Source organism: Pan paniscus, chromosome 23 (assembly GCF_029289425.2).
Source record: "Pan paniscus chromosome 23, NHGRI_mPanPan1-v2.0_pri, whole genome shotgun sequence".
Lineage (NCBI taxonomy): Eukaryota > Metazoa > Chordata > Mammalia > Primates > Hominidae > Pan > Pan paniscus.
The window spans coordinates 54,658,277-54,676,766 of NC_085927.1; the positions used below are offsets into that span (position 1 = coordinate 54,658,277).

Below are 18,490 nucleotides of genomic sequence, written 5' to 3' on the forward strand. Positions count from 1 at the left end.
AGCCCCTTCCCTCCGGGGGCTGGGGTGCAGGCACTAAGGCAGGCCCCGCTTTCCTCCCTCCCCTTGTCCTTGGGGTGAGGGGCACACTGCACTTTGGTGGCTATTCTGCAGCCCCAGCCTTCAGCCCGGGTTCCCTGGCCTACCTGGCAGTGTCCTTGAATACAGAAACCTGGCAATCCCCCCCGCCCTCCTCCCTCAGCCCCCGGGTCCGATTCTTTCTCGTCCACTAGGGGGAGCCGGTGCACACAGCTCGGCCTCCCTCGGGGCTCCTTTAGGAACCCCCTGGCGCTGGTGCTGGCGCTGGACTGAGCTGTGGGCTGAGCTTTGGGCTGAGCACTGGGCGGCCGCTGTCCCTTTGGATTCTCCTACCTGTCATGATCTCCGTATTTTTTGTTTTTGCCATGGTAACTTGAATTATTTTGATTTCACAAAATAAACGACATTGAAAATACATGAATACTTATTTCAAGACTTTCAAATTGTCATAAAATAACATAAAATATCTTCGGTTTGGCTGAATACATAACTTTCCTTTTCCAGTAACAATATAATTCTTTACCCACATTAATAGTTGTATATCTTGGCCAGGCACGGTGGCTCATGCCTGTAATCCCAGCACTTTGGGAGGCCAAGGCGGGCGGATCACGAGGTCAGGAGATCGAGACCATCCTGGCTAACATGTTGAAACCGCATCTCTACTAAAAATACAAAAATTAGCCAGGCGTGGTGGTGTGCACCTTAATCCCAGCTACTTGGGAGGCTGAGGCAGGAGAATCACTTGAACCCAGGAGGCGGAGCTTGCAGTGAGCCGAGATCGCACCACTGCACTCCAGCCTGGGTGACAGAGCGAGACTCCATCTCGAAAAAAAAAAGAAAGTTGTATATCTTAAACATATACAATAAAGAAATAATACTGTCCTCCAAAATAAAACTCAAATGATATATTTATGGCAAAAACCAAACCTAGACTGTCATAAAGAAGGCGGGGATTACAGGCTTCTTATAAAGGGGTGCTCACATCCATCTGTCAATGATCCCTACTTTGCAATTCATGCTGAGCCTTGTTACTAATAGCAGTCGTCACAGCGAGCATGTCCACCAGACATCAGGCAGTGGACTAGACCTGCAAATAGCCTTGCATTGTCTTCCGCCCTCACTTAGGAGGGAGAACCCCCACTTTCAGACCCAGGCACTGAGAGGGAGTGAATTGCCCTGGGGCACAAGAGGAGGGAGAAGACGGAGTTGCTGCACCTGGTCAGGGCATGTCTGGCCCTGTGGCTGCGCTGCTCCCTGGGGTGCGAGAGACTGTCCTGGAGACAAACTTGGAGAGCCTCGTTGGTTCCTCTCCTTAGAGAGAAGAGGTGGCCAAATGTGAAGCCACCACTGACCCCAAAACCGCCAGCAACTGAGGCTGCCCTGGGGCAGGCTTCAACCTCAGAGCTTCTTTGTCTGTGCCAGTGGCTTAGTGCCCCCTGTCTAGCCTGCATCCCCCAAAAGCGCTTCTTGGCACTTCCGCGCTATCTCCTATATGCAAATTCAGGGCAGATGTAAATTGGAGGCAGATATTTATTTTTATGCAGATGAGCCACTCCAGCGTGTTTGGTGCATTGGAGATCTCGTGAAAGCAAAATATCTCCCGGCGTGCACGGCTTGTGTTATGTTCGGGTTTTAAGTCGTGTCAGCGTTTACATTTTCTTAATATGAAAAATGCCTGCATTGTTCTACCGCCAACTGCCCCTCCCTCCCTGCAACCCTCGGCCTCTCTGCTGGCGCCTAATCGTTTTTTATTCTCTTGCTTCTGCTTTCTTAGTCACAAGTTTGGGAAGAAAGTCATCTATTTCAACTACCTGAGTGAGCTCCACGAACACCTTAAATACGACCAGCTGGTCATCCCTCCCGAAGTTTTGCGGTAAGTGCCTGTTAGACCCCAGAAGCCGCATCAATACATCTTCGTGCTTCCAAAGGGCTTGGTTCAGTCCCATGAATGTTTAAGGCTTGATTTCCAAATGTGTGCTTGGCTAGATTTGGCTCAGAAATCTGCGGCATCGACAAAGATCCGCAGCAAAAGGTGCTAACTGCTGACTCAGAGAAATGAAATGGCAAAGGTTGTATACAGGACGGGATGTTTTCCTCGCCCACCATTGCAAAACTGATTTAAAGAATAAGCCCTAGCATGGCAACGGCCGTTTGTTGCCTTGGTGTTTACCGTTTTTGCTTTTGAGCAGAAAATTAGGGGAATTTCCCAGGCGTGTGGATAACGCTGTGTACAGAATGAAATGTTCTCAGGGACGTCGCGGGTGCTCTAGAAAACGACCTGTCTCCTGGATGCTGAAAGCTTAATTGGTGTGTCTGCTACAAGGCTTAAATGTAGGCCCAGATGGATAGAGGCTGCCCAGAAAGGCGTATGCCACACAGCCAGTACAGGGCGCGGCCAGATCCAGCCTGGGTCTCTGGACCCCCAGCCTGGGTTCCCTCTGCCCCTGTGTTTCCCTCTCTGAGGCGCTCCTTTGAAGGAGCAGGCCCTTGCCAAAGTACATGCAGGTAAGGCTGGTAGCCTTGCAGGGGTAATGGAGATAATAACTTCTCTCCGGACGCCAAGTCACATGGCAGGTGCTGGGATATAGAGGTGTTTAGGGAGTGTGGTCTCTGCCCTCATGACACTCTCAGACTAGTGAGGGCCACAAATCAGTGATGACAGGGGCCAGAGGAGGCACAGAACCCAGCTGGGGAGGGCACTGGTGTGTGGGGGTAATCCAGGAAGACTTCCAGGAGGAGGTAGCTCTTAAAGTGAGTTTCACAGGGATAGTTGGCTAGATGAAGAGGCCAGGGAAGCACATTTCCAGCAGAGGGAAGCCCTCCTGCAAACATATGGGTGAAATAGTGGGAGATCTGGAGGCAGTGAGAAGTCCCATGTGATCAGGCAGAAGTTGGTGAACGTGAAGCTGGAGGTCACCTTGGGCCGGGAGTCCTTGGTGCCAAGCAGAGGAGAGTGAACTGGACCTGGAGGCCATGAGAGGATGATGGGAATCCCTGGTCGCCCGTGGGCCCTGGCAAGACCCCACTCCCAGACCTCACTAGAGTGATCCGGGGGAGTCCATGGAGACGGCTCAGAAGATGTATTTGTAGCAGCTCTGTGGTGGAAGTGATTTGGTTCTGGTGACAAAGGGTAACTCACATCCTGTGTGGGAGAGTGATTTGGGGATGAAATGCACGGCATCTGTGAAACACGCAGCTCCGGCTTCTCAGTGGGTACTGGGTGCAGTCTAGGCCTCTGGAATGTGCAGGTGGCTGGCGACACTGAGGGTGCAGGGTCCCGTGAGTCAGAGGGGTTGAGGTTTGGGAGAGGGGCTTGGGCTTGGGCATTGGGAGCTCCTGAACTTACTCAGTAGGCAGCCGGCACCCCTGTTCCATAGCCATGCAGCAGAACCCCAGAGGACACGTCCAATGCTGGTGCTTTTAAATGAGCAGCTTCTAGACTGGGGGTGGGGCTGAGTCTGGATTTTCTCCACCCCCACATACTTCCTGGTGGGTGCTGCGAGCACCAGAGGCTGAGACCCACTGGCACAGCAGCAGGGCAGGGCCTTGGGGTGCTGAATCCTGGCTGTCGTCCCAGCTTGTGACCTGGGGCATGTCACCAGACCTTGACAAGCCTCAGTTTCCCAATCTGTAAAGTAGACAACCCCTCTACAGTAGGCCCCTCATGAGGGACCGAGACATCTCTGGGAAGCCACTCGGGGCGCAGAGCGCTGTGATTAACTCACAAAGAAAAACCGCACGTGGTAGCAGCTCACACCTGCTTGGCTGGCCAGGCTCGGTCCGGTGCACCACCTTCTCCGCAGACCTTTCCTGCGTGTCGGGTGCCTCTGCGACGTGTGCCTGCACCATCTTGTGTCACTGACGGCCTCGCTCCCGAGCTGCCAACTAATGGTCATGTGCCCCCTCATCCTGTGGCCGGGTCCCTGCTGTATGCACAGTGCCCGGCACATAGTAGGGCTTCAATACATATTTGCCTGTGTTAAGGAAGGACTGTTACCTGCAGCACAGAGGGTCTTTTCTTTCTTTTTCTTTTCTTTTTTTTTCTTTTTTTGAGATGGAGTCTTGCTCTTTGCCCAGGCTGGAGTGCAATGGCGCAATCTCGGCTCTCTGCAACCTCCACCTCCTGGGTTCAAGTGATTCTCCTACCTCAGCCTCCCGAGTAGCTGGGATTACAGGTGTGCACAACCATGCCCAGCTAATTTTTGTATTTTCAGTAGAGATGGGGTTTCATCATGTTGGCCGGGCTGGTCTCAAACTCCTAACCTCAAGTGATCCACCTGCCTCGGCCTCCCAAAGTGTTGGGATTACAGGCGTGAGCCACCGTGCCCAGCACAGAGGTTCTTTTCACCTGAAGGCTTTAACTACCTCCTTCGGAGTTCATCCATCTTTTTCAGAGTCCATCTGTTCATTCATGGGTTTCTTGTTTCATTCAACAAATATTTTAATTGAGCATCTACTAAGCAGCAAGCCCTTTCCAGGCACTGGGGATAAAGTAATTAACAAAAGGGAAGAGGTTCCTTTAGCATCACCGGCCAGCTCTTGTCTTAAATTCAGAGACCCAGGAGAGCTGAGGGTGGTCACGCCCACCTTGGGGCTGACCGCATGGTAAGCAGGTGAGGCTGCTCTGCTGGCCAGGGGCCTCAGGAGAGACTGGACATTTGCTGGAGGTTGGACTACTGCCTCTTATGCCAACAGCCCACAGCAATGGGGGATTGTGACTGTGTGTATGTGAGTGTGTGTGTGAGCTGGCAGTGTGGCACGTGAGCCCAGAGGGATGAGATGCCCCGGTGTCCTGCAGGTGGGGCATCCAGCCCCACCCAGCGCCTCCGTGGCTGCCAGCTGCCCCTGCCAGGTGAGATCCCAGCCTCTGTTGTGTCTACAGGTACGATGAGAAGCTCCAGAGCCTGCACGAGGGCCGGACGCCGCCTCCCACCAAGACACCACCGCCGCGGCCCCCGCTGCCCACACAGCAGTTTGGCGTCAGTCTGCAATAGTAAGTGAGCCGGGGATGTGCCTGCTCCTATGCCCTGGAGCCCTGGGAGCTGTGGGGCGCTTCTGGGTCCAGAAATATTTTCCCCAGACGTTTGTCTCCAGCAGCCAAGCTGAACCCTGCAGGAAAGATAAAGCCTGAGCCCGTCACTGAGGCTATGGCTCGCTGCTCGGTGCCTGTTTGGGGGGCGCGTGCTCGCTGCTCGGTGCCTGGTTGGGGGGCGCGTGCTCGCTGCTCGGTGCCTGGTTGGGGGGCGCGTGCTCGCTGCTCGGTGCCTGGTTGGGGGGCGCGTGCTTGCTGCTCGGTGCCTGGTTGGGGGGCGCGTGCTCGCTGCTCGGTGCCTGGTTGGGGGGCGCGTGCTTGCTGCTCCGTGCCTCGTTGGGGGGGCGCGTGCTCGGTGCCTGGTCGGGGGGATGCGTGTCACTGCTCTGTGCCTGACGGGGGGGACCGGCAGTGGGTAGTGGATGGGGGTCTCTGGGGTTCCCGCCCCAGCTTCCATCACTGCTGCCCCCTGTCCTCCGGGTACACAGCGGGACACTTCCCACCACCTTCAAGGAGGGCGTGGTCATGGGATGTGCTTAGGTGTAGGTGTGGGGTGTGTCGTGCTAGGAGGAAGCTTCCAGAGCCAGTGGGCAGCTGCCTCTCATGGTGATGTACAGGCCTGGGTCCGGTAGAGACGGCACCTGGTCACTCTGCATCCCTGATCCCCGCATCACCATGCACCTTGCTAACACCCAGGCTGGACACAGGCATAGAGAAGACAGGCTTGTGCTGGGCTCAGCCGCTGAGATTTAAGGGTCATTGTTACTGCAGCGTAACCTGTCCTTCCTAATACCCTTTATCAGCCACATGACCTTGAACTCACCTCTTCTCTCAGCTTGTTTCCTTATTCCTGTTATACTACCTTTTTTGGGGGTGGCGGGAACAGAGTCTTGCTCTGCTTCTCAGGCAGGAGTGCAGTGGCACCATCTCAGCTCACTGCAACCTCCGCCTCCTGGGTTCAAGCTATTCTCCTGCCTCAGCCTCCTGAGTAGCTGGGATTACAGGCGCACACCACCACGCCTGGCTAATTTTTTTGTATTTTTAGTAGAGACAGGGTTTGGCCATGTTGCCTGGCTGGTCTCGAACTCCTGACCTCAAGCGATCCACCCCTCTCAGCCTCTCAAAGTGCTGGGATTGCAGGTGTGAGCCACTGCACCTGGCCACCTAGGGTAGGTTTTGAAACATTTTGAAAGGTTTTGAGAACTGAGGAGGCTCTGGGCGGCATCTGGGCCAGGGGAGGAGGTGCATCGGTCACCTGCCCTTACTGAGCCATGTGGGCAGGGGCATTCCTGGGGTTAGAGGGAAGTGGATACGGCCCTGGGGACCTGCCTGTTTCTTTCTTGGCCAAGAGTGGAGGAGCTCAGGGAGGGGAGGGAGGGAGGCAGAATCATGGCCCCCGACGAAGTCCATGCCCTCATTCCCAGAACCTGTGATTTAGGTCACCTTACATGGCAAAAGGGGCTTGGCAGAAATGATTAAGTAAAGGATCTTGGGATGGGAGGTTATCCTGGGTTCTCTTGTGGGCCCAAAGCAATCGCCAGCGTCTTTACAAGACGGAGGTAGGAGGGTCAGAATCAGAGAGGAGATGTGGCAGCAGAAGCAGAGGCCGCAGGGGTGCGGGGCCAGAAGCCAAGGCACTCAGGCACCTCTAGAAACTGAAAAAGGCAAGGAATGGATTCTTCCCTGGAGCCTCCAGGTGGAACACAGTCAGGTCAACCCCTTTTTGACTCCTGACACCTCCAGGATGTGAGATAATACATTTGGGTGTTTTGTTTTTTGTTTTTTTTTTTTGAGGGAGTCTCGCTGTGTCCCCCAGGCTGGAGTGTGGTGGTGTGAGCTCAGCTCACTGCAACCTCCGCTCCCCAGGTTCAAGCAATTCTCCTGCCTCAGCCTCCCAAGTAGCTGGGATTATAGGCGCCCACCGCCATGCCTGGCTAATGTTCGTATTTTTAGTAGAAATGGAGTTTCACCATGTTGGCCAGGCTGGTCTTGAACTCCTGACCTCAGGTGATCCACCTGCCTCGGCCTCCCAAAGTGCTAGGATTACAGGTGTGAGCCACCTCGCCTGGCCCATTTGTGTTGTTTTAAGCTACCAAGTTGATGGTAGTTACTGGGGCCACATGAAAATAAAGTAGGTGGTAGTGAGTGGTGGGTAGTTGTGAGTATAGGGGGAGGGAAGTGTGTCTAAATCTTGTTCCCAGAGGTAGCAAGTTTGCTTCCAGGGTGCTTGAGCCCAGGAGAGGGCCGGGCCTGGAGTGCACATGTGAAGTTGGCTGGGCATCTCGGGTGTATCACAGCTGAAGAGGACCGCTGGTGCCCCAGCGTGGGTCCCTAGACCAGCACTATCTGATGGAACTCTGTCAGGATGGACGAGATCTGCACGGTCCAGTATGGTAGCCAGTGCTCGCGTGCGGCTAGTGCCGATGCTGAATTTCTAATTTTATTTCATTTTAACTAAATTAGAATCATCACATGTGACTTGACTGTCGTACTGCACCGCACAGCTCTGACCGATTCACCCTCGCCTTCCCTAAGTAGGCACACACACGAGGAGTTGTACTTAAGACATTTTGTAAGCACTTTGCCAATAAATGAGCAAGAGACTATATGTTGAAATAGAATGTTCACCCCAAATATATCTGGAACACACATTTTACTACCAAATAGTACTTCCTTTTCCTTTTTCAGACATTGTGAGAATGTGCGGGTGCGAACAACTCTTCCACTCCCACCACCCCTTAGGGGCCGCCCAGGAATGCTGGGCGGGGCAGGCACCTGCAGTGACCTCGGTCCCCTCCTGGGGGCACTGGTGAGAACTCAGCCCTTGACCAGGCTGAGCCAGCAGACCAGAATTTTTTTTTTTTTTTTTTGAGACAATTATTTTTTTGAAATGGAGTCTCACTGTGTCGCCCAGGCTGGAGTGCAGTGGCAGGATCTCGGCTCCCTGCAACCTCCGCCTCCCGGGTTTAAGCAATTCTCCTGCCTCAGCCTCCTGATTAGCTGGGACTATAGGCGTGTGCCACCACACCTGGCTAATTTTTTTTTTGTATTTTTAGTACAGGCAGGGTTTCACCATTTTGACCAGGCTGGTCTTGAACTCCTGATCTCAAGTGATCCACCTGCCTCGGCCTCCTACTGGGATAACAGGCGTCAGCCACCACACCTGGCCGGGGCCAGGATATTCCAGCCATCAGGTGACTGTTTTCCCCACGTTCCTGAAGCCCTGTGTCTCCAGCCCGTTACTGGGGCTCTGCTGGGCTGATACTGCTTCCATGTGCTGTGGCACACAGGGTCCCAGGGGTGGGTCCTTAGCTGGGAGATTCCAGCCACGCCTTTCTCGTCTCTTATCTTATTGTTTAGAGCCACTTCTCTCTTCTTATCATCTAACAAAACTTTAAAAATGAAAAACAAAGCCCGGGTGGGGTGGCTCATGCCTGTAATCCCAACACTTTGGGAGGCTGAGGTGGGTGGATCACCTGAGGTCAGGAGTTCAAGACCAGCCTGGCCAGTATGGTGAAACCCTGTATCTACTAAAAATACAAAAAAGAAAAAAAAAAAAAAAGTTGGGCATGGTGCCGCACACCTGTAATTCCAGCTACTCGGGAGCCTGAGGCAGGAGAATTGCTTGAACCTGGGAGGCGGAGGTTGCAGTGAGCCGAGATTTTGCCACTGCACTCCAGCCCAGGAGACAGAGCGAGACTCCCTCTCAAAAAAGAAAAAAAAAAAAAAGAAAAAGAAAAAACAAGCATAGCTCACAGACTTCGAAAGCTGTCTACCTGAGTGAAGTGTGGGAAAATTGTTAGCCATGGCTGTAGGCCTCTCGGCTCCTAGAAGGCCACCAGAGATACCATTAGCCCTGCATTCTGAGCAGGTGCCTTTCAGAACGTACTGATGCAGGGCTGTTGGCTTTAACTGTCACTTTGCCATAGTCCATCCCTCTCCCAGGGCCAGTTGTAACTGTAAAAGTCTGGTCCTTAGCTGCTTTTGGGACAATGGGCCACACTGCGCGTGCAGCTTGGAGAGAGAATCCCTGCAGTTGCCTCTTTAAATTAATATTTTATGCGGTTTCATTGCCAATGATTATAATAAAATGGCAATAAACATTTTAAAGGAAGCACTAGATATGTAATTTGTTTGGACTATGAATGAATGAAAGTCATTAAAATTCATAACTGAATCCTATTCACAAATGTTAATTTGCCAAGTTCAAAAGCATACAGCAGAAAGCTATCACCTTAGAATGAGCTAATGAAGTTAATATATTAAAGGGAAGTCAAAGATTCAAGAGGTCTTTGCTTGCCATCCCTGAAAAGGAAAAATGGAAACCTGAGGCCTGTGTGGGCACCTGGGGGAGGCAGGTACAGGGCAGAGCTTGAGGTGTCCTTAGGCTGGGTGGGGCAGGTCATGGCTGAGCTCTGGCATTTTCTTTTTTTTCCTCTCCTGAGATGGCGTCTCACTCTGTCGCCCAGGCTGGAGTGCAGTGGCACGATCTCTGCTCACTGCAACCTCTGCCTCCTGGGTTCAAGCGATTCTCCTGTCTCAGCCTCCCGAGTAGCTGGGACTGCAGATGCACGCTACCAAGTCCAGCTAAGTTTTGTATTTTTAGTAGAGACAGGGTTTTGCCATGTTGGCCAGGCTGGTCGCAAAGTCCTGACCTCAGGTGATCCACCCGCCTCAGCTTCCCAAAGTGCCGTGATTACAGGCGTGAGCCACTGCACCCGGCTGTTACTGTTTTTTTATTTTTATTTTTTTAGACAGAATCTCGCTCCATCACCCAGGCTGGAGTGCAGTGGCACAATCTTGGCTCACTGCAACCTCTGCCTTCCAGTTCGGATGATTCTCCTGCCTCAGCCTCGTGAGTAGCTGGGATTACAGGTGCCTGCCACCATGCCATCTAAATTTTTTTTTTGTATTTTTATTTTTTATTTTCTGTTGTTTATTTTAATTTTGTTTTCTGAGACAAAGTCTTGCTCTGTCACCCAGGCTGGAGTGCAATGACACGATCTCGGCTCACTGCAACCTCCACCTCCTGGGTTCAAGCGATTCTCCTGTCTCACCCTCCCGAGTATGTGTGACTACAGGCATGTGCCACCATGCCCAACTAATTTTTTTGTATTTTTAATAGAGACGAGGTTTCACCATGTTGGCCAGGCTGGTCTCGAACTCTTGACCTCAGGTAATCCACCCATCTCGGCCTCCCAAAGTGCTGGGATTACAGGCATGAGCCACCGCGCCTGGCCTGTTTTTATTTTTTATCGTAGCCATCCTAATAGGTGTCAAGTGTAGTTCATTATAGTTTTGTTTCACATTTCACTGATGCCTAACGCTCTTGAGCATCTTTTCATGTATTATCAGCCATTTGTTTTCCTTCTTTGGAAAAATATATATTCACTAGATCGTTTGCCCATTTTTTGTTCGGACCGTCTTTTCATTGTTGTAAAGATTTGTTGATATATGCTAGATGCTAGGCCCTTATCAGATGTATGGTTTGCAGATGTTTTCTTCCATCCTATGTGTTGTCTTTACACCTTTTGATGGTATTTTCTGAAGCGTGAAAGTTACATTTTGATGAAGTCCAATTTATTTATTTTTTTTCTTTTGTCACTTGTGCTTTTGGTGTTTTATCTAAGAAATCATTGCCAAATCCAAGGCCATGACAATTCATGCCTATGTTTTCTTCCAAGAGTTTCACCATTTAGGGGTTAGATTTGGGTCTTTGATACATTTTGAGTAGATTTTTCTACATGTTGTGAGGTGAGGTCTGATTTGCTTCTTTGTGTGTTGTTACAGCACCATTTGTTGAAAAGACTTCTCCTGGCCAGGCAGGGTGGCTCACGCCTGTAATCCCAGTACTTTGGGAGGCTGAGGTGGGTAGATCACCTGAGGTCAGGAGTTCAAGACCAGCCTTACCAACATGGTGAAACCCCGTCTCTACTAATAATACAAAAAAATGTGCTGGGCATGGTGGCGGGCACCTGTATTCCCAGCTACTCGGGGGACTGAGACAGGAGAATCGCTTGAACCTGGGAGGCGGAGGTTGCACTGAGCCAAGATCATGCCATTACACTCCAGCCTGGGTGACAAGAGCAAAAGTCATCTCCAAAAAAAGAAAAGAAAATACTTTTCTTTCCCCCATTCAGTTGTCTTGGTACCTTGTCAAAAACCAATAAACATGAGGGTTTATTTCTGGGCACTCTAATTCTTGTCTATTGGTCTGTATGTTTATCCTTATGCCCGTGCCACACAATCTTGATTACTGTAGCTTTGTAGTAAGTTTTGAAATTGGGAAGTGTGAGTCCGTGAGTCCTCCAACTTTTTTTTCAATATTGTTTTGGCTATTCTGCATCTCTTTAATTTCCATATTCATTTTAGTATCAGCTTGTTAATTTCTGTAAAAGGCAGCTGGGATTTCAATAGGGCTTGTCCTGGGTGTGTGGACCAATTTTGAAGGTATGCCATCTTGAAAATAGTAGTCTTCCAATCCATGAACATGGGATGTCTTTCCATTTATTTGGGTCTTTTAACTTTTTTTCAGTGGTATTTTATGGTTTTCACTGTACCAGTTTTTTGAACTTTTTTGTTAATTTTTTTTTTTTTAATTTGTGATGCTATTGTCAATGTAATTTTTTTTTTTTTTTTTTTTTTTTAAAGACAGAGTCTTGCCCTGTCACCTAGGCTGGAGTGCAGTGGTGCAATCTTGACTCACTACAACCTCTGCCTCCTGGGTTCAAGTGATTCTCCTGCCTCAGCCTCCCAAGTAGCTGGGACTACAGGTGTGTGCTACCACGCCTGGCTAATTTTGTATTTTTGGTAGAGATGGTGTTTCACCATGTTAGCCAGGCTGGTCTCAAACTCCTGACCTCTGGTGATCTGCCTGCATCAGCCTCCCAAAGTGCTCAGATTATAGGCGTGAGCCACCACACCTGGTTGTCAATGTAATTTTTAATCTATCTTTTTGTTACTGATTGCTAGGTTCTAGAAATACATTTTAAAAATATGTTGATCTTGTATCGTGCAACCCTACTGAACTTGTTTATTAGTTCTAATATCTTTGTGTGTGGATTTTTTAGAATTTTCTATATCCAGGATCATGTCATCTGCAAATAGAGATGGCTTTACTTCTTCCTTTTCAACCTATTGCCTTTTATTGCCTAATTATGCCTGACTGTAACCTCCAATACATTGTTGAATAAAAATGATAAGAGCAGACATGGTTGTCTTACTCCTGATCTTAAGAATCAGCAGTTAAGCTGGGCTAAGCAGCATGTACCTATAATCTCAGCTATTTGGGAGATTGAGGTGGGAGGATCACTTGAGGCCGGGAGTTCAAGACTAGCCTGGACAACATAGCAAGACCCTGTGTCTATTAAGAAAACACACACACACACACAAAAGAATCAACAGTCCTTCACTACTAAGCATAATGTTAGCTGTGTACATTTCATAGATGCCCTTTATCAGGTTAAGAACCATCTTTTTTCTTTTCTTTTCTTTTTTTTTTTTTTTTTGAGATAGAGTCTCCCTCTGTTGTGTAGGTTGGAGCACAGTGGTGCAATTATAGATCAGTGCAACCTCAGATTCCTGGGCTCCAGTGATCCTCCTGTCTCAGCTTCCCAAGTAGCTGGTACTATAGGTATATACCACCATGCCTGATTAATTTTTAAATTTATTTAGTAGAGACAGGGCCTCACTATGTTGCCCAGGCTGGGAACATCATTTCTATTTCTAGTTTGTTGAGTGGTTGGTTGGTTGGTTGGTTGGTTTGTTCATGTAAAGGTGTTAGGTTTTGTGAAATGCTTTTCATCGCCATTGAGATAATCACATGGCTTTTGTCCTTTATACTGTTGATATGGTGTATTATATTGATTGATTTTTACATGTTGAATAAACCTTGTATTCCTGGGATAAATCATTTGTGTTCATGGTGTATAATCTTTTTCATATATTGCTGGATTTACTTTGCTTGTATTTTGTTGAGGATTTTGTATTTATATTTATAAGAGGTATTAGTTTGTCATTTTCTTGTCTTATGATATCCTTGTCTGGTTTTGGTGATACTGGCCTCAGAATGAGTTGGGAAGTGTTTCCTCCTCTTCTATTTTTTGAAAGAATTTGTACCATATTAGAGTTAATTTGTTAAACATTTTACAGAATTCACCACTGAAGCCATCTGATCTTAGGCTTTACTTTGTGGGAAGTTTTAAAATTACTAATGTAACCTCTTTGCTTGTTATATTTATTCAGATTTTATATTTCTTCTCTAGTCCATCTTGATTGTTTGTGTCTTTCCAGGAATTTGTTCGTTTCATCTAGGTTTTCTAATTAGTTGGCATGTAATTGTTCATAGTACTTCTTTATAATCCTTTTATTTGTATAATGTCACTAGTAATGTTTCCTCTTCCATTCCTGATTTTAGTAATTTGAATCTTCACCCTTTTTTTCTTGGTCAGTCTAGCTAAAAGCTTGTCAATTTGTTGATCTTTTCAAGGAGTCAACTTTTGGTTTTGATGATGTTCTCTATTATTTTCCTATTTTCTATTTATTTCTACTCCAGTCTTTACTATTTTCTTCCTTCTGCCTGTGTCAGATTTAGTTCATTTTCTTTTTCCAGTTTTTTAAGGTGGAATGTTTATCATTTTGGAATCTTGCTTTTTGCAATGTAAGCATCTATGGCTATAAATTACTAAGTCCTGCAATAGATGTATCTGTTAGTGTATTATTTCCACGATTTTAATTAATCTTAAAGTATTTTCTAATTTATCTTGTAATTTTTTTCTTTGATTCATTGATTTCTAGGAGTCTGTTGTTAAGTTTTCACATATCTGTTTTTGATTTTTAATTTTATTTTATTATAATTAGAGAACTTACTTTGTATGATTTAACTTCTTTCAGATGTATGGAGGCTTGTTATGTGGTATAACATATGGTCTAGCCTGGAGAATATTCAACGGACACATGAGAAGAATGTACATTCTATTATTGTTGAGTGGAGTGCTCTATAAATGTCAATTAAGTCTACTTGGTTTTTAGTATTTTTCAGTCTTCTGTTTCTCTGTCAATTTCTGCCTAGTTGTTCTATTTATTATTGAAAGTGGGGGATTGAAGTCTCCAGTATTATTTTAAAATTATTTATTTCTCCCTTCAGTTATGTCTGTTTTGGCTCCACATGTTTAGGGGCTGTATTGTTAGGTGCATACATTTTTATGATTCTTACTTTCTTATGAATCCTTGCATGATGATAAAAAAAAGTCCTTCCTTGCCACTAGTAACAATTTTTGTGTTAAAGTCTATTTTGTCGGATATTAATATAGCCATTATAGCTCTTTTTAGTTACTGTTTGCATGGTGTATCTTTGTTCATCTCTTTACTTTCAACCTATTTGTGTCTTTGAATCTAAATTGTGTCTCTTGCAGACAGTGTATAATTAGGTCATGTTTTTCCCCATTCCACCTTCTTTATTAGATTATTTAATCCATTTACATTTAGTGTGATTACTGGAGTTACATCTGCCATTTTGCTATTTGTTTTCTATATGTCTTTTTTGTTCCTTTATGTCTTCATTAATACCTTCTTTTGTGTTAAATACATACTTTCTAGTGTACTGTTTCAATTTTTTGTTTCTTTTGCTATATATATATATATATATATATATATATTTAAAGTATTTTCTCAATTGTTGCCTTAGGGATTAGAATTTATATCTTAATTTATAACCATCTAGTTCTAATTAAGAAGGATTGTGGAGCCAGGCGTGGTGGCTGAAGCCTGTAGTCTCAGCACTTTGGGAGGCCGAGGTGGGCGGATCACGAGATCGAGACACTGAGACCATCCTGGCCAACATGGTGAAACCCCGTCTCTACTAAAAATACAAAAAAAAATTAGCTGGGCATGGTTGCAGGCGCCTATAGGCCCAGCTACTCAGGAGGCTGAGGCAGGAGAATCACTTGAACGTGGGAGGCGGAGGTTGCAGTGAGCCAAGATCGCACCACTGCACTCCAGCATGGCAACAGAGTGAGAATCAGTCTCAAAAAAAAAAAAAAGAAGGACTGGGGACTTGCAAACTCTTCAGAGAATACAACTTTTGGGTGTTGTCTTCCACCCCATGCTAACACTCCTTCTTTGCCACTGGAAGAAACTTGATCTGATGGTGATCTTATTAGCAAGCAGGACCATGTGGCCCTTTTAGTTTCTGCTTATCTCCCAGAGCCAAGGTTTTAACTGAGCCAGTGCTCACTTTTGTCAGAAAGGAACTGGTAAGTATCTGTCTTTCTAGTCTCTTTTTTCCTGTGTGCGTAGGATATGCTCTTCTTCGGTCTCCTGTACCATGTGGCTGTCTGGAGACTATACAATCCTTCTCTTTGCGATCGGCCTCCAGGGTGGGACACTGGCCTCCCATAGGCTCTGGTTCTGAGCCGTGTGTGCCAATCTGACTTGCCAGAACCTCTAGCCCATTAGAGTTTTGGGGACTGGCCTCACTAAGGATACCAAGCAGTTTCTCATTCCCCATCTGCCTGCAAAGAGGGGCAGCCCTGTGGATGTGAGACTACAGGATTCCAGTGCCTTGTTGCCACCTTTCACCTCATGACAGCTCCACCTCGTACCAAATCACAACTCTAAATGCAAGACTGTGATCTGTACCTTTTTTTTTTTTTTTGAGACAGGGTCTCACTATGTTGCTCAGGTTGGTTTCAAACTCCTGGGGCCAACTAATGTTCCTGCCTCAGCCTCCTGAGTAGCTGGGATTACAGGTGTATTGTCACACTGCTTGTCTTTTGAACCCAGGTATAATGAGGACTTTGAAGTCAGATTTTAACTTGAACCCTGGCTCTAGCCAACCCTAGGCTGTGTGACTCCAGACACAATAATTTGCCTGAGCCTCAGTTTTGTCCTCTATAAAAATGGGGGCACAGTGATGCAGTGAGTGGGCTTTAGTATTGCACGTGGTGCACAGTAGGTCCTCAGTACACAGTGGTCACTGTGATCGTTCACATGCACTGCGCATTTCTCTGGGCATCCAGGACCTCCCTGGCTGACTCTGTGACTGAGAACTTTGCAGGTCAGTGGTGCAAGCTGCAGCCATTCATCCCCTTTCAAATATTGGGAGGGGACGTGTTGTATTTAGAAGATGCAGGACCATCTCAGAGGGTTGGGAAAAGCCTGGGTGCCCAGCTGAGGCAGGCCTGCTCAGCACTCCCCATTATCACTGTAATTTCAGGTTGCCATTCCTCCCTCCCCCTTCCCTCCTGTTTCTTTCTTTCTTGTTTTGTTTTGTTTGTTTGTTTTGAGGCAGAGGCTCACTCTGTCACCCAGGTTGGAGTGCAATGGCACGATCTTGTCTCAGTGCAACATTCACCTCCCTGTTTCAAGCAATTCTCCTGCTCCAGCCTCCTGAGTAGCTGGGACTACAGGCGCGTGCCACCGTACCTGGCTAATTTTTGTATTTTTGGTAGAAACGGGGTTTCACCATGTTGGCCAGGCTGGTCTCGAATTCCCGACCTCAGGTGATCCGCCCACCTTGGCCTCCCAAAGTGCTGGGATTACAGGCATGAGCCACTGCACCCAGCCCCTGCTGTTTTTAATTAGTCACAATTTCTCCTTATTTGTGCATTCCTCGCATGCAAAACCAGAGAAAAAACATGCTCTGAATTACTCTAAGCACATCTCCCGAGGGGAGGGGTACAAGCAAGAATTCTATGCTGAGAGTCCCCGATGCCCTCCAGTGGGTGGACGACTGTGGGAAAGCCAGGTGGGAGTCACTGGCCACAGAGAACGCTGTGCTGACCAACAAACTGTGCTCTGTGCTCCAGAGTCCTCCTGCCCAGCATGCATCTTGGAACTTTAGTTCATGGTGTGGGTTCAATGCAGTTTGTGCATCCTTGCTGAGACCTGACCCTGGCCCGCGCACATTGAGATGCACGAGATGAACGTGGTATGATACGATTCACCGCCGCCCTGGGCATCCCCACCCAGCCAGGAAACACAGCACATCTGCCAACCAGAGTCCCCTGGGGTCATTGCTATGCGCAGCACTGACTCTGTCAGTCCATTGAACAAGCCTCTCTCTCCGAGCCAGCAAGTAGCGGATGGGCACGGGAGGAGAAACCCAAATTGTGGGTTTCTGCTCTATGGAGAGTAGTAATTTTATGCCGGGGCCCTGTTCTTCTGCTAGCTGTGAGAGCCTCAGAGTAGATGTGGGTGCACCTGAAATGCACGGGCAGCGGAAAACACGCTTGGCTGGGAGCACGGCAGCTCTGGGCCAGTCCCTCCGCTTTGGGGACCTCAGTTTTCTCATCTGCCTGAGGAGGTTGGGCTGGATGATCTCAGAGTCTCTTCCTGCTCTGAGAGTCTTTTATTTTATTATTTATTTATTTTGAGATGGAGTCTTGCTCTGTCTCCTAGGCTGGAGTGCAGTGGCACAGTCTCAGCTCACTGCAGCCTCCACCTCCCGGGTTCAAATGATTCTTCTGCCTCAGCATCCCAAGTAGCTGAGATTACAGGAGTGCGCCACCATGCCTGGCTAATTTTTTTTTTTTTTTTGAATACAGAGTCTTGCTCTGTTGCCCAGGCTGGAATGTGATGGCACGATCTTGGCTCACTGCAACCTCCGCCTCCCGGGTTCAAGCAATTCTCCTGCCTCAACCTCCTAAGTAGCTGGGATTACAGGCACGTGCCACCACACCTGGCTAATTTTTGCATTTTTAGTAGAGACAGGGTTTCACCATGTTGGTCAGGCTGGTCTCGAACTCCTGACCTCATGATCTGCCCATGTCTGCCTCCCAAAGTGCTGGGACTACAGGTGTGAGCCACCGTGCCCAGCCTTAATTTTTGTATTTGGTAGTAGAAACAGGGTTTCTCCATATTGCCCAGGCTGGTCTGGAATTCCTGACCTCAAGTGATCCACCCACCCCGGCCTCCCAAAGTGCTAGGATTATAGGCGTGAGCCACCATGCCCCATCTGAGAGTGTACTTTTAAAGGACAGCACAGAGACAAAGCAGTAGGCAAAGGGGTCTTTCAGGAACTCGTCCTCATAACTCCACATTGTCCCGCCTGTTGAGTAGGACTCAGTGGGTCTCCCTCCCCGGGAACAGTAGCCAGCCAGGGCTTTGGAATCAATGGATGCAGGCTCTCCAGCTGTGTGAACCCGGATAAGTCACTGTAGCTCACTGGGCCCATTTGTTCATCTGTGACATGGACCACCTGTGTGCAGCCTGGGAGGCTGCTCAGCCCCTGGCATTGGGACGATTTTTGTCAGTGCCCTTGGCTTGTAGCTCAGCAAAGCCTGCACCTCCCTTGTCATTTAATATTTGCAGACCCTGGGGAGAGAGCGCCAGCATCTCTGCTTTCCAAGTGGAGAAACTGAAGCTGGAGAGGATAAGGAAACTGGCCGGTGGTGATCTAGCTCCTACGGGAAGGGAGGGACA

General features: G+C 48.2%; 1 protein-coding gene across 3 annotated transcripts in view; it reads left to right on the top strand.

The window, feature by feature from the left end:
* ARHGAP8 (Rho GTPase activating protein 8) overlaps positions 1–18,490 on the top strand; it is a 105,119-nt gene that overhangs the window by 67,258 nt on the left and 19,371 nt on the right. For all 3 annotated transcript variants that reach the window (XM_034949163.3, XM_034949162.3, XM_057301034.2), the window contains exons 6-7: positions 1,811–1,909; positions 4,919–5,029. In XM_034949163.3, the coding sequence (XP_034805054.3) occupies positions 1,811–1,909; positions 4,919–5,029 (210 nt within the window). The remainder of the gene's footprint in view (positions 1–1,810; positions 1,910–4,918; positions 5,030–18,490) is intronic.